Source organism: Staurois parvus, unplaced genomic scaffold, assembly GCF_062004578.1.
Source record: "Staurois parvus isolate SC_StPar_1 unplaced genomic scaffold, SC_StPar_1.0 ptg000154l, whole genome shotgun sequence".
Taxonomy (NCBI): Eukaryota; Metazoa; Chordata; class Amphibia; order Anura; family Ranidae; genus Staurois; species Staurois parvus.
Window position 1 is genome coordinate 15514575 of NW_028317950.1, and position 14560 is coordinate 15529134.

Genomic DNA, 14560 nt, shown 5'->3' on the forward strand with positions numbered 1-14560 from the left:
GCAGTGCCATCCCAAATACCTCATGTTTTTACAGACTGCTGACACAGGAATGTGAAGATTTAGTCTGATATAGGCTGTGCGTACAGGGCAACAAATATATGAAACTACATGATCAATATGTCTTTTTATATGCAGCTTTTTGGACTAGGGAGTTTTGTGTCATTTGCTTCTTTTTAAAGGATGAGTTCACCTTTTAACAAAAATAATAAAATGCATTTTTTTTTTTTTTGCAGTTAAAGTGTATTTACTGTGTTTTTGTTTTGGGAGGCTGCAAAGTATTGCAGTAGCGATCTGCAGTTTGCTGGTGCCATGCAGGACTCCTGCAGACCTGTCAGTGTATCTGTGTGCCTGCAAATCGTATGGGCAAGCTGGTACTCTGACAGGAAGAATCAATGCACTACCATAGTGCTCCATAGCACCGCGGTCGTTCATTGAGAACTACAAGCTGTTAGCCGCACAGTTTTCCCATTCACAAAATACTGTGAATGAGTGATGAGGCCGAGCGGGAGGAGTCCCGCACTGCCACATTTTTTAAAATGGTGACAGCTAGCAGAAGAAGATCTCCTGCTAGCTGTCAGAACGGGGGTCAAGCGGGAGCGGGGGGCCGGTCCTTACATATTGAATATGGGTTTAACATGTTCTGAAATGTGAACTTATCCTTTAATGTGAGCAATTGAAGAGCTATTAACCTTTTTGAATATTAGTTTTTGTGTAGGTTTCTTTGGATGGATGTAACCTTTTATGCCAATATGGGTGTGATGGAACCTAAAGTGATGGCATTTTACACATTAGGCCCAGATGTCTTCTCCCAGTATGGCCTCCAACCTTTAGTAAAACAAATCTGCCAGTTCAGTTTTCCTTTTACTGTTTATATACACATTGTGATCTCCATTCATTTCTACTGAAAGTTCATAATTGTGCCAGCTGTGTTCACTTGTCATTTAGGCTCCATGAATACTAGTGTGTGACGTGTGTTTTTTTTTTTTTTTGTTTAAGTCTTAAAATGCTGGTAATAGCGTTTTTTTAGTAGCATTCAGAAGTGTTTAGGAGCTAGAAAAATGCTGCTAGGAGCAGTTTAGTAGCGTTTAGCGTTTTTATTCTGCTGGAAAAACACTCCAAAAAAACAAAAATGCTGATAATAGCTTCTAGAAGCTTAAAAAAAGCTAGTGTGCATGGAGCCTAAATCCTCAAATTGTTTTCTAGGCACAACCCGTAAGAACGAGGCACATGCTGTACATTAACTTTCAGAGGGGAAAAACAGGTTGTGACTGTGACAAAATGTGATTTTTTATTTTTTTTTTCCTTTTTTTTTTTTTCCTCCTACTTTCATTTGATGGATGCTTGTTCTAGGTCTGTGATGCAAAAATATTGGATCCAAACACTAACTTTCTTGGGAGGCCATCAATGACGCCTTTCCCTTTTTTTTTTTTTCCCCCAAATATATATATACTTAAAGTGTAAGTGCGCATGTATCTGAATGCTGCTGTATGTATTGACAGAGTTGATGCATTTAAGATTTGGTTTACTTTTTGCTGTGCAAGGATAAATACACACTACACTTTTCTGACTGTAGGTTACATGAAGTCAGTCCCGGCAAAGGACAAGTGAATTGGCTGGAAATGTCTAAAGCCATTGGGTAAGTAACGTCTAGTTGTGTACACTTTGTTATGAAAGGCTTTCTAACCAGTTTCCTGCCGCTACTATAGCAGAAATACGGCTGCAGGGCTGCACAAAATCCGGTATATATACTTGGTTTCGCATTTCCAGGTAGGGGGCACGTGCCGTTATTGTCGGCTAGGGATGTCAATCATCGGGTACCGGCCAGAGATTCCCCGCTGGCACCCGGCAATTGTTTGGGAGAGACCTGTGTATAAACAACACAGGTCTCTCTCATGTCGGCAAGGGCATGCTGCTTTGTATTACTCTGCACAGCAGAGAAATACAAAACAGCATGTCTTAGTAGTAAAACACAACCCAGCACCCATAGTAAAACAGCACACAGTTAACCATTAGATCGCCCAAAAGTTAACCCCTTCCTGTCCAGTGTCATTGGTACCATGTCAGTGTCCTGTTTCTTTTTAGCACTGTTTACTGTATTGGTGTCACTGGGGATGTCAGTGGCCATTAGTTAGTTCCCACCCAGTGTCAGAATGCCCGCCGCAGTCCCGCTATAAGTCACTGATCGCTGCCATTACTAGTATAAAAAAAAAAGAAAATCCTGTATATATACCACCATTTGTAGATGCTATAACTTTCATGTAAACCAATTTAATTTCCATGCGTTTTTTATAGCAGACATGTAGCAGAATACATTTTGGCCTAAAGTTTGACTAAATTTGATTTTTGAAATTTTTTTTATTGGATGTTTTATAGCAAAAAGTCACAAATATTTTGGGTTTTTTTCAAAATTGTTGGTATTTTTTGTTTATAGAGCAAAAAATAATACCGCAGAGGTGACGAGATACCACCGTAAGAAAGCTCTATTTGTGGGTGAAAAAAGGATATAATTTTCATTTTTTGTACAGCATTGCATGACCTTACAATTGTCCGTTAAAGTAAGGTCAGGAAGGGGGTAAGTCCTCTGGAGGGCTAGTGGTTAAAGCATACCCTACGGGCAAGTAGGATGATGTAAGACAGGATGAGGAAATCCTACATTTTTGTATTTTATAGCCTTTCTTCCCCCTTACTGGATTTGAACACACTCTTGATGTATCCTTGACTAATGTCAATTGACAGTAGAGGGAAGATGTAGGCAACTTAGTTTGCAGTTCCACACAGAATGCTCACATACCTAGCATTCTTCATCTGTCATTTCATCTGAAAGGTTAAAATACTTTGAGCCATTTTAGGTAGAAGGGGCAAGGGTAGATTGTGACGGGAGTCACTTTGGGTGGGGGCCTATGGAACCCAGCTCACTTTAGAGAGGTGGGTAGACCCCTGTCACAGCTCCCCATATTCCTATTATGTGTAAGTCACCCTGTGCCTGTTAGGGGTACAGGGTGATCCTAATATTGGGGTGGGGGGTTGTTGATTGTTTAATGCCATGTGTTTGCATCCCATTGTTCTATTGTGTGTCTTGCTTGGGAGCAAACTATTATGGGATGTATTTGTTTGTGTATTAGCTTAGTGGGGGGTGTCTCCAGCAGCCCTCCCTCTTGATGGGACTGTCTGCTGGTGTGAAGTTTGAATACCTGTGTGTCTCTTGTTGCTAAGTGTAGATTGCCCCGCCCTGTGTCGTCATGCAGGCAGGGGGGACTGTCCCCTTAGTGTATAAAAAGCCAGTTAGAGTTTCAAATAAAGAGTTCCATGTTCAGACAGATTGGTGTTGTCTAGTCATTGTTTGGTCGGCTGTGGTGTCTGTTGTCGGTGTTCGGACGGGGAAGCGGTATTATAACGGAAGTACCCAAGCGCAGTCTGGGGTCGGTTCCGTTACATAGATATTGCTTTTTTCAATGTCTTAGTTTGATATGGAAGAGTATATTAATTTTCTGTATTTATTTAGTCTCCTTTCTATAATGCTCATATACATGATTGGCCTATCTTCCCAGGTATTCTTAAACCTTCTGATAATGATTTTAGGTTGTGGGAAAAAAGAAAAGCATTTGTGGACAAATAAGTACAGTTTTGCCTCTCCTTCATATGCTGCTCTCCCTGTCTTGTTCCACTAAGCTTGCCATACTCTTGCAGCTTGTTGGAACAGTTAATTTGCTTATTGCTATGTAGGAACGCAGCATAAGCCACGTGTTTGTACAACTTATTGTTGTGTTAAAAAAAGACGCTTGTACTTCAACTTAGAAAAAAAAATTCTAAAGCTGCAGTTGAACCAGAGGAAGCAAAAATCTAAAAAAAAAAAAAAAGCAAAATCAAGTGTAACTTAAGGCAAAAAAAGTTTTTTTACTTTTGGATAGAGTGGAGAGGAATTAGAACACCTGTCAGTTTTTATTGCACTCTCTGCCCCTGTTATGGAGAAAGGTAATAGAGAGGAAATGTTTCCATGGGGACACTAGTTCTGGTGACCTTGGGATCCCCAAGGAATTCCTTTTATTTGCAGAGCTTTTCTCACTTCCGGTTTGGCTTTGGGGCAGGAAGTGAAGGTATATCTACCCATTGGCACACATATAGCAAAAAATAAAACTGTTATAACCCTCCCTTACTTTCTCCAAAATGAAAACAAAAAAAGTTTTGCCTATAGTTCTACTTTAATAATACATTATGGGGCACAGGGTGAGTATTCTGGTACATTGGGTTATGCTGCTGCTTCAGTAGAGGACACTGGTAAAACAAGCTGGAAGGACTGCCTTTTTTCTGCAGATACAAGTCTATTTTTTTTCTTAGCCATTAACAAGTGCCTATTCATGAGATTAAAGCTTTGCCAGCAGGTCTCCCTGCATGCTTTTTTTTACCTTTTTGCCTTCACTTGTAGACTGTTTATAGTGAGAGAGACATTTAGAAGGTCTACTCCCCTGTTTGAGAGACCCTGATCTATTAACTGTGAGAGTAAAGGCATTGTATACACACTATACAGCATACAGATTTAGAATGGCACATTTCTAAGATGCTGACGTATTGAAGGGGAGCAGGATACCCAAGCAACTAGCATTAGCAGAATGTTTTTCAGGAAAATTGTCTTTACATTTAAAGTGGTTGTGAACCTTCACATATACCCAGTGAAGTGACTAGTCTCAGGTGATACAGAGATGAAACTAACCTTCCTACATTAGTTGTACCTGTTTATCTACAAGCATATGTCCCCTACATCCATTAAAAGTGCAAACTTTTTACAGGATCTCTCAGCTCTGAAAAGCAGGGGGCAGGGAGCTTATGTTACACTCAGTGATGAGAGCTCTAAAAGCTGATTGGAAGGAAGGGACTCCCCTCCACATAGCTCAGAGGAACAGATCTGAGGCTGTCAATCTGCTGGAGATCGCTCCCCATCACCTTTTTTTTCTCTTGGTGTCAGGAAAACCTATCAGAAGTGACTCGTGCTAATATCATAGAAAGGAGGCAGCAGAGAGAAGTTACACTTGGGGTTCTGGATTAATACAAGTGTACACACTATAGAGGAAATGCTTTGTTCATATTTCATGTCTGAGGTTCACAGCCAGTTCAATAGAATTCCAGAATTCTGACCTGATCAGGTGCCTGCATATGCTTTAGTTTTCTCTTTCTAAAGTCTGAATCCTGGAAAGCTGTAATGAACAAATTTCCACTTTTTTTGGTACAATCAAGTGTTTGCCCACTCCAACCCCAGCTACTTCGTATTCACATTTGCCCAAAAATGCTATCCTAGTGATATCTCAGTTTGAAGGTGTAGGAGTTGCAGAGAGGAGGGAAAGTTGTTGATCTGCAAGTAAGTGCTGAAATGTGTATTTTGGCATACTAAATCGAAAACCAAATAAGATTTTTGGCAAGGTTTGGACTTTTACCACTTAAAGTGGAACTTCAGGTAAAATTAAATGCTACCTACCTGCTTTTCCATCCCTGTACAGTGAGCCACGCAGGCTATGCCGAATTTGACGGAACTCCTAGCATGTGTGGGAGTGACGTCCTTGCCACCTGGCCAATGACAGTGGCTGGTGTTCGGGACTTGGAAGCCGGCCACCCGAAGAGGTCAGTGACCAGTTGGGGAGCTCTGGGACAGTGCATCGCAGGATTGGAGGGGAGTATAGTTCTGCTTTGTAGTTCTGACCAGGCCTCTTTTATGCTATGCGGCACAGCTCTACTTTGTCTGGCAATTGTGCGGTCATGCAACGTTGTCCCCAAATTAAATTTGGTATCCTTTTTTTCACAGAAACAGAGCTTTTTTTTTTTTTTTTTTTTAGTGGTATTTGATCACCTCTGGCTTTTTTTATTACATGAATGGAAAGACCAAAAATTAATATAAAATGTTCTGTTCTAAAACATATCCAATTAAAAACAAAATCTAATTTCTTCATAAATTGAGGTAAAAATTTCTTTGGGGGGGGGAAAAAAAATCCCAAAAAGTGTATATTTAGATTTTGTGAAAGTTATAGCGTCTACAATTTTTGGTGTGTGTGTAATATATATATATATATATATATATATATATATATATATATATATATATATATATATATATATATATATATACACTATATTGCCAAAGTTATTGGGACACCCCTCCAAATAATTGGATTCAGGTGTTCCAAACACCTCCATGGACACAGGTGTATAAAATCAAGCACCAAGACATGCAGACTGCTTCTACAAACATTTGTGAAAGAATGGGTCGCTTTTAGGAGCTCAGTGAATTCAAGCGTTGTACCGTGATAGGTTAACACCTGTACAATAAGTCCATCCGTGAAATTTCCTTGCTACTAAATATTCCACGGTCAATTGTTTAGTGGTATTATAACAAAGTGGAAACAACTGGGAACAACAGCAACTCAGCCATGAAGTGGTAGGCCACGTAAAATGATAGAGCGGGGTCAGGGCATGCTGTAGCGCACAGTGCGCAGAAATCGCCAACTGTCTGCAGAGTCAATAGCTAAAGACCTCCAAACTTGGTTGGGCCTTCAGATTACTACAACAACAGTGCGTAGAGAGCTTCATGGAATGGGTTTCCATGGCCGAGCAGCTGCATCCAAGCCTTACATCAACAAGCGTCGGATGCAGTGGTGTAAAGCACGCTGCCACTGAACTCTAGCGCAGTGGTGACGTGGTCTGTGGAGTGGCAAATCATGCTTCTCTGTCTGGCAATCTGATGGATGTGTCTGGGTTTGGCAGTTGCCAGGAGAACGGTACTTGCCTGACTGCATTGTGCAAAGTGTAAAGTTTGGTGGAGGGGGGATAATGGTGTGGGGTTGTTTTTCAGGGGGTTGGGCTTGCCCCCTTAGTTCCAGTGAAGGGAACATTTAAGGCATCCCCATACTAAGACATTTTGGCTAATTTCATGTTCCCAACTTTGTGGGAACAGTTTGGGGATGGCCAACATGACTGCGCACCAGTGCACAAAGCAAGGTCCATAAAGACATGGATGAGCAAGTTTGGGGTGGAAGAACTTGACTGGCCTGTATGGAGTCCCGACCTCAACCTGATTGGGATGAATTAGAGCGGAGATTGCGAGCCAGGCCTTCTCATCCGACATCAGTGCCTGACCTCACAAGTGCGCTTCTTGTAGAATAGTCGAACATTCCCATAGACACCCTCCTAAACCTTGTGGACGGCCTTCCCAGAAGAGGTGAAGCTGTTGTAGCTGCAAAGGGCGGGCCAACTCAATATTGAACCCTACGGACCAAGACTGGTATGCCATTAAAGTTCGTGTATGTAAAGGCAGGCAGCCTTTAAAATGTCGGGACAGTACATATACTTTTTAAAAAAAATAACTTTCATCAGAGTAGTTCATTGTTACAATGGCAACATTGTACTAATACTTTTTTTTTTTTTTTCAACACTGATTGCTGGTACAATGGTGATCATTGTACCAGCAATGCTTTGAACTGTCATGAATGGGTTAAGTTCATGACAGCTGTGAATACTAGTGATCTATGATTGGCTACAGCTAATTGTATGTTACTGTGTGCTGTGATTGGCCCATGTGAAAAACAGGATTTTTTACAGACTCACAGAGCAGGGGGGAGCTGCAGTTATACCCTGTTTTTGTCTTTGACAGCTGATTGAAGGGAAAGGACACACCCCCTTTACACTGCATACCGGAACAGAGTTGAGGCTGTCAATAACCTGGAGCTCCCTCCTCTGTCCCCTTTTTTTTATTTCTTTATTTTTTGATTAGTTGTGTCAGAAGTGACTTGTGCTGATAACAGATGAACTAGAAAGCAGAGAGAATTGACACTTAATGCTTTGGAAAGAGGAAAGTAAACTCTATAGAAATATGTGCTTTGTTCAGATTTTATGTCTGAGGCTTACAACCACTTTAAATCTGTCTGCATTGTTATGTTGTAGCCTATTCAGTCCACGTGAAGTAGAACTTTAAAACAAAAACATTTGAAGGCAGAAAGGCTTTTTATTGCTGAAGAGACTTTTTTTTTTGTCTTTTCTGCACAAAACCATCCCACTTGCAAGGTCCTTGGCATGCCTTTGTGTTGCAATGAGTTAGGCCAGCCAACCAAGATGAATGTAGATGCTGAACCCAGAAAGACCAGACAAAGATGCCAGCAAGGAAGCAAGATGTCACTTTGCTGGAGGAAAGGCGAACATAGACGACTTTAGTTCTCACAGGTTTAATTTCAACTGATGTGTTGAGTTTTTCCACCTACTCATAAGAGCTGTTTACTGTTTCAGAAATATTCCTCCAGGCATCTTGCAGCAAAAGGTTTATAAGCTGAAGTCCCGGAATGTTCCTCAGTGGCAAAGTCTGAATTTTAAAGGTACACTCCATTTTCACTGAGCATACATTTGATTGGATATGGTAGCAAAGGCTCTAGTGGCTTTTTGCATTTAATTGAAATCATTCCCCCCACTTTAAAGCAACCCTGTTGTCTTAAAAAAAAAAAAAAAAAAAAAAAGATCCACATCAAAGTTCCCTGAACTAAAAGTATTCTTGATTCTCCGGCACAAAGTGTTTTACCTCCCCTCTGTTCAGTGCTGCAGCTTTAAGAGAGTTCCTGAAAGATAATGCTGTGGGACTCAAGGGAACTCTAGAAAGGAATATGCTTTGGGAATTAAGGGGTTATATGGATGTAAAAGGCTCTGGGACTCAGACGTTATAGGGAGGAGAATGCTTTTTGACTTTAAAGGTAGAAAAATGCTCTGGGGATCAATGGGATTATAGGAAGGAAAATGTTCTGGGAAATAAGGAAGTTATAGAGAGGAAACTGCTTTGGGACTAAATTACAACTGGGATGAAAAGGCTCTGAGACTCAAGGGGGTTATAGAAGAAGAAAAGGCTCCAAGCCTCAAGGGGGTTATAATAGAAGAAACGGCTGTGAGCCTCAAGGGGGTTATAGAAGAAGAAAAGGCTCTGAGACTCAAGGGGGTTATAGAAGAAGAAAAGGCTCCAAGCCTCAAGGGGGTTATAATAGAAGAAACGGCTGTGAGCCTCAAGGGGGTTATAGAAGAAGAAAAGGCTCTGAGACTCAAGGGGGTTATAGAAGAAGAAAAGGCTCCAAGCCTCAAGGGGGTTATAGAAGAAGAAAAGGCTCTGAGCCTCAAGGGGGTTATAGAAGAAGAAAAGGCTCTGAGACTCAAGGGGGTTATAGAAGAAAAGGCTCGGAGCCTCAAGGGGGTTATAGAAGAAGAAAAAGCTCGGAGCCTCAAGGGGGTTATAGAAGAAGAAAAGGCTCTGAAATTGAAGTGGTTAAACACATTACATGTATGTGTATATCTGACAATTTAAAAAGACTTTGCATTCTGTTTGAACCCTTTGACTATCAAGGACATATTGTACATTTGTGTCAGCGCATGTTTAGCAGTTGCAAAGTGTAGTATTGTGCTGTCTGTTTTCTAGCCATTTAAATCCAACCTAAAACGCTATTTTTACTTGCCTTAGAAATTGTAGATTATTTGTGCACTGCGGTTCTGCCAAAGCTGGAAGTCAAGGTGAACATGGCACTTAATTCCGAGGATACATTGGATGTAAGTAGAATTTCGTATTTCTTGTACAACTTACAAATGTTGGGCGCATATGCTGATCAGCCATAACTTAACGACCACCCACCTATGGGATGTTCTGGGGAAAAAAAAAAAAAGTCTGATCTATGTATGCTTCACTTTGCAACTTACAGGCCTTAAAAGGATCTGCTGCTAACTGCTTAGTGCCAGATACCACAGCATACCTTCAGAAGTGCCTCGCCGGGTCAGGGCTATCTGGTGGCAAAAGGGGGTGACTTCTTTTCCTTCTTCCCCGTTGTCTTAATTATTCATAAAGGGCTGCATAGAGTTTCAGTCTTGAAAGTCGGTCTGAAGGCAAGCTAAATCTATACATTTACAGTTGTCGTCTCATAAAGGCATCAGGAAATCTTCCAGTGACAGCTGTTGGGAGTGAAACTCCCAATAACTTTTTATAGAGATTTCCTGTTTCATCTCCAGGACAGGCAGTGAAGGGAATTCTCATCCAACACAAACATTTTTCTCCTGCGCTAGGAAAAGACTCAGTAGACCCAATAGGAATGTTCTGGAATTTTCTGGAATATGCACTGCTTGCTGCCCTCAACAGACCGGGGTGGTCCAAATACACTGGATGCAAATGGGGAAACAGAAAAAGGGCGCACCGACCTAGTGCATTATCCTTTAAAATATTTATTGAAGAAACAAAGTAAGTATCATACTCACAATATTATTATTATTATTATTATTATTATTATACAGTATTTATATAGCACCAAAGGGTATGCTCAGCGCTGTACAATAGCAAGGGGGACAGAACATGAGACAAAACAGTAAGAATACAATACACGAGGGGTTCGAGGGCCCTGCTCTTTCGAGCTTACAATCTAGGAGGGAGGAGAAGGTGGCACAGGAGGAGATGGCTGTGGGGGATGGAGTGGCGGGAGGAGTGGAGGAGGTTAGTTGTTAGGTGAGGTTGGGGTAGGCATCCCTGAAGAGGAGGGTTTTAAGGGTGTGCCTGAAGGTGAGGAGGGTAGGCGACAGTCTGATGGATTGGGGTAGGGAGTTCCAGATGATGGGGGAGGTCCTGGAGAAGTCCTGCAATCGGGCGTGGGAGGAGGAGACCAGGGAGCTAGAGAGTAGGAGGTCCTGTGAGGAGCGGAGGGCACGGGTAGGGTAGTATTTGGGTATCAGGTCAGTTATGTAGTTTGGGGTGGCATTGTGAATGGCTTTGTAGGTCAGAGTTAGCATTTTGAATTTGATGCGTTGGGCAATCGGGAGCCAATGAAGGGATTGGCAGAGGGGGGAGGCAGATGTGGAGCGGTTGGTGAGGTGGATGAGTCTAGCCGCTGAGTTTAGGATCGACTGGAGTGGGGATAGCGTTTGTTTGGGTAGGCCAGTGAGAAGGGAGTTGCAGTAGTCCAGGCGTGAGATGATGAGGGAGTGTACGAGTTGTTTGGTGGTGTCTGGGGTGAGGAATGTGCGTATCTTGGAGATGTTGCGGAGGTGGAGCCTGCAAGATCTAGATAGCAGTTGGATGTGGGGTAGGAAGGAGAGGTGGGAGTCCAGGGTGACACCCAGGACTTTGGCGTGTGGGGTGGGAGAGATGGTGGCGTTGTTAGTAGTGATGGAGAAGATGGGGGGGGGGGCACGGGGTGGGGGGGGGAAGACCAGGAGCTCGGTTTTGGATAGGTTAAGTTTGAGGAAATGGAGCGACATCCAGTCTGATATGTCGTTTAGGAGGTGGGCGATGCGGGCAGAGAATGAGGGGGTGAGGTGGGGGGTGGAGAGGTAAATTTGGGTGTCGTCGGCATAGAGGTGGTAATTGAAGCCGTGGGAGTGAATAAGTTTGCCAAGGGAGGAGGTATATATGGAGAAGAGGAAGGGCCCAAGGACAGAGAGCTCAATAGACACAAAAACTCAGGCATGTCAAACTGAACAAGCTGTATGATCCAAACAACATCTGAGTCCATAAGATGGAACCCTGGGTGACCAACTGTCTAACACGTTTCGAGGACACAACCTCTTCCTCAGAGCCAACTAAACTAGCTCAGTACCCTGGGTCCTTTTTCTGTTTCCCCATTTGCATCAAGGGAATTCTCATGTATGGTTTTTAACCTACTCCATTTCTAAACTAAAAAAAAAATGTTATGGTAATACATAAAACTTTTAAAGGGGTGGGTTACAAGGACTCTAATGTTTAAACTTTTACCTGTGCTTTCTTTGTAGATGCCAGAGAAGAAAAAGAAATTCCTATTCAGTGATATATTTAAGGAGTATGATGGAGATGGCAGAACATTTTTAAGCAAAGAATTCTGCATATGAATGCCCTAGGAAGAAGTGCATCTGTAATATGGCAGTAAATATACCTTCATGAATGTGGAGGGCAAGAGAAGGAAACTGTAGAATGACAAATTTTATATTGTATTTCAAACCCTGCTGGGACACTTGTACCTACAGGTAAGCCTATAATAAAGCTTACCTGTAGGTACTAGGAATATCTCCTAAATGTGTTTAAACAGTTTAGGAGATGCTCACGGTCTCTGCACCTGGTGACATCACTTTCATAATGTGCTAGTATGCAACGTATACTAGCAGATTATGACATTACCTTGCAGGGGGCCAGGATTTTTAATTGCTTTATCTGTATTAACTACCACTTTAATGTGAAAACCTATTTCTTCCATGGCAGGTACCCCTTTACCTAGAAATGTGGCCATGCTAAAGACATTGAAACACATATTCTAAACAAGCAATAAATAGGCTTTACAACAAGCTCTCACTGACCTCTGTAGCTGGAAGTGCTCTGGAACAAATTAGCAGCTGTTGCTACAGATGCTTTTCACCTTCTCTCAGCTGCTCAGCTTACCCTGCTCCCCATCCCAGTGGTGACTTCTGATCTCTAATGTAAACATAGAGCACTTACACAGAGAATGGAACAGGGTGCTGAGACCTTACTTGGAAGACCTCACAGCTTCTCTTCTGAAATTTAAAGATGAATTGCTTCACAGTGCTGCAGCTACAATGGTTAATAAGAGCTTGTTTTAAAGATCTTTTACTGTGTGTATAAAGTGGGTTAATATTTAAATGTCTAGAGCCTGGCCAAATTTCTACTTGAAAGTGGATCGCAGTGCCGGGGACCCGCAGCAGAAGAATCAGCTGCAGGAAGACAGCCCTGGAATCCATAGGCTGGTTAATACCTGATTTTTAAAAGTCAGCAGCTACAGCACTTGTAGCTGCTGACTTTTATTTATTTTATTTTATTATTTTTTTTTTAAACCTGGTTCCTTTGTACCTGTTCCTCTACAAGGTTTAGTCCTGTTCTTCAGGTTCTATTGCCACAGGATGTCAAAAGGTTGCTGGAGAGTGTTTTGTTTTTTTTTTTGTTTTTGTTTTTTTTTTTCTTTTATGGTAACTTATTCTGGGAAAATAATTCTGTATGAACAGGAAAGTGTTGCTAGTTTTGTACTTTGAGTGTTGTTTTTTTTTTTATGATCACTTTAATCCTGGAGAAAGCAATTGTGTATACATGATCTTAAAGCCCATCTCCAGTCAAAACTGAGGGGTTAGAATCTCCTATTACTTTCCCTATTAATACTTTGGAGATGTCCTCTCTCATCCTCTGTGTTTTAGGAATGTCAGACAAAACAAGCCAAGGAAAATGATAACCCTTCATAAGGTTTTTTTTTTTTTCTTTTTCTTTTGCATACCAATACTGTCCGTTGACATTGTGATCATGTGATAGCATTCAATAGTCCTGGACTGCTCAAAGCAAGCTGGTACCATGAGCCACACAGTGCCCCCCTTAGATTGAGAAGGAACAATCGCATACATGTATGTGATTGTGCCTGCACCTGCCGCCCCGCCACAGTATATGTACTGTGGTGGGTCAGCAAGTGGCTATTTTATAATTTGGAAGATTCTACTCACTTTCTTCTTTGGCGATAACCCATAGAGGAAATAGGGGGGTTTGCTTTGAATATTAAAAGCAACATATAATATTTCCAACAAGGTGTAAACATGGAGTCCTCCAGATGCAGTCCATATGTCACATGGACCTAAGAGGTAGGTGGAGGACATATCCCTAGTGGGGCCACAGACAGCAGTTAGGAACTTAATACCGTTCTAGCCCTCCCCCACCTTATCCAAAACTGTTCAGCTGAGTTGCACTGTAACTCAGAACAACTAGTCAATTCACCTTCTATTGATCAAACATTAGACTGATATCTGGTTGCTATAGTTTTACTATGCCTTTCACCAATTTTTTGGAACAGTTGTGTTTTCTGTCAAACCAGTATTTAATTTTTTATTAAAAAAAAGTGATCTGTACATTTGTATGTACACTTTCCATGGTGGTATGTATTGAATAGTGTATTTTGAGTTTTTTTTTTTTTGGAATAGTTTTGTTTTCTGTCAAACCAGTATTTTTTATAAAAAAAATAAAACGTGATCTGTACATTTTGTATATACGCTTTCCACAGCGGTATGTATTGAAAAGTGGTTTGATAAAACTTATTTTATACAATCTTGTTTTTTGACATTTCTGAAGCTTTAAATAAAGAATATAATGATTTTATGGCCAGCAATTATTATTTGATAACACGTTGAATCAGTGTATTAACCACTTGACCTCCAGAAGATTTTACCCCCTTCATGACCAAGCCATTTTTTGCCATTCAGCACTGTGCTACTTTAACTGGCAATTTGTTGGTCATGCAGTGTTGTACGCAAATGAAATTTGTATAATTTTTTTTCAAATAGCTTTCTTTTGGTGGTATCGTCACTGGGTTTTTATTTTTTCTTTGCTAATTTTGGGAACAAAAACAATATTTTCTACTTTCTGTTCTAAAACATATCCAATAAAATCAATTATCAAAATTCCAAAATGCATTTTGCTACATGTCTTTGGTAAGAAAAAAATCCCAATAAGTGTATATTGGTTTGTATGAAAGTGGTTTTTTGTTTTTTTTTTAATATTTACTTCAGGTACTTGTATAGCCCCATCAATTTACGCAGCGCTTTACATATATATTGT

At 41.1% G+C, this 14560-nt stretch overlaps 1 protein-coding gene across 1 annotated transcript in view; it reads left to right on the plus strand.

Moving 5' to 3' along the window:
* The window catches only part of TTF1 (transcription termination factor 1), a 64821-nt gene extending 50720 nt beyond the window's left edge, over positions 1-14101 (plus strand). The window contains exons 10-13 of the mRNA XM_089675093.1: positions 1574-1636; positions 8263-8348; positions 9470-9555; positions 11755-14101. Coding sequence (XP_089531219.1) covers positions 1574-1636; positions 8263-8348; positions 9470-9555; positions 11755-11850 — 331 coding nt within the window. The 3' untranslated portion in view covers positions 11851-14101. The remainder of the gene's footprint in view (positions 1-1573; positions 1637-8262; positions 8349-9469; positions 9556-11754) is intronic.
* Positions 14102-14560: the final 459 nt, after the last annotated feature.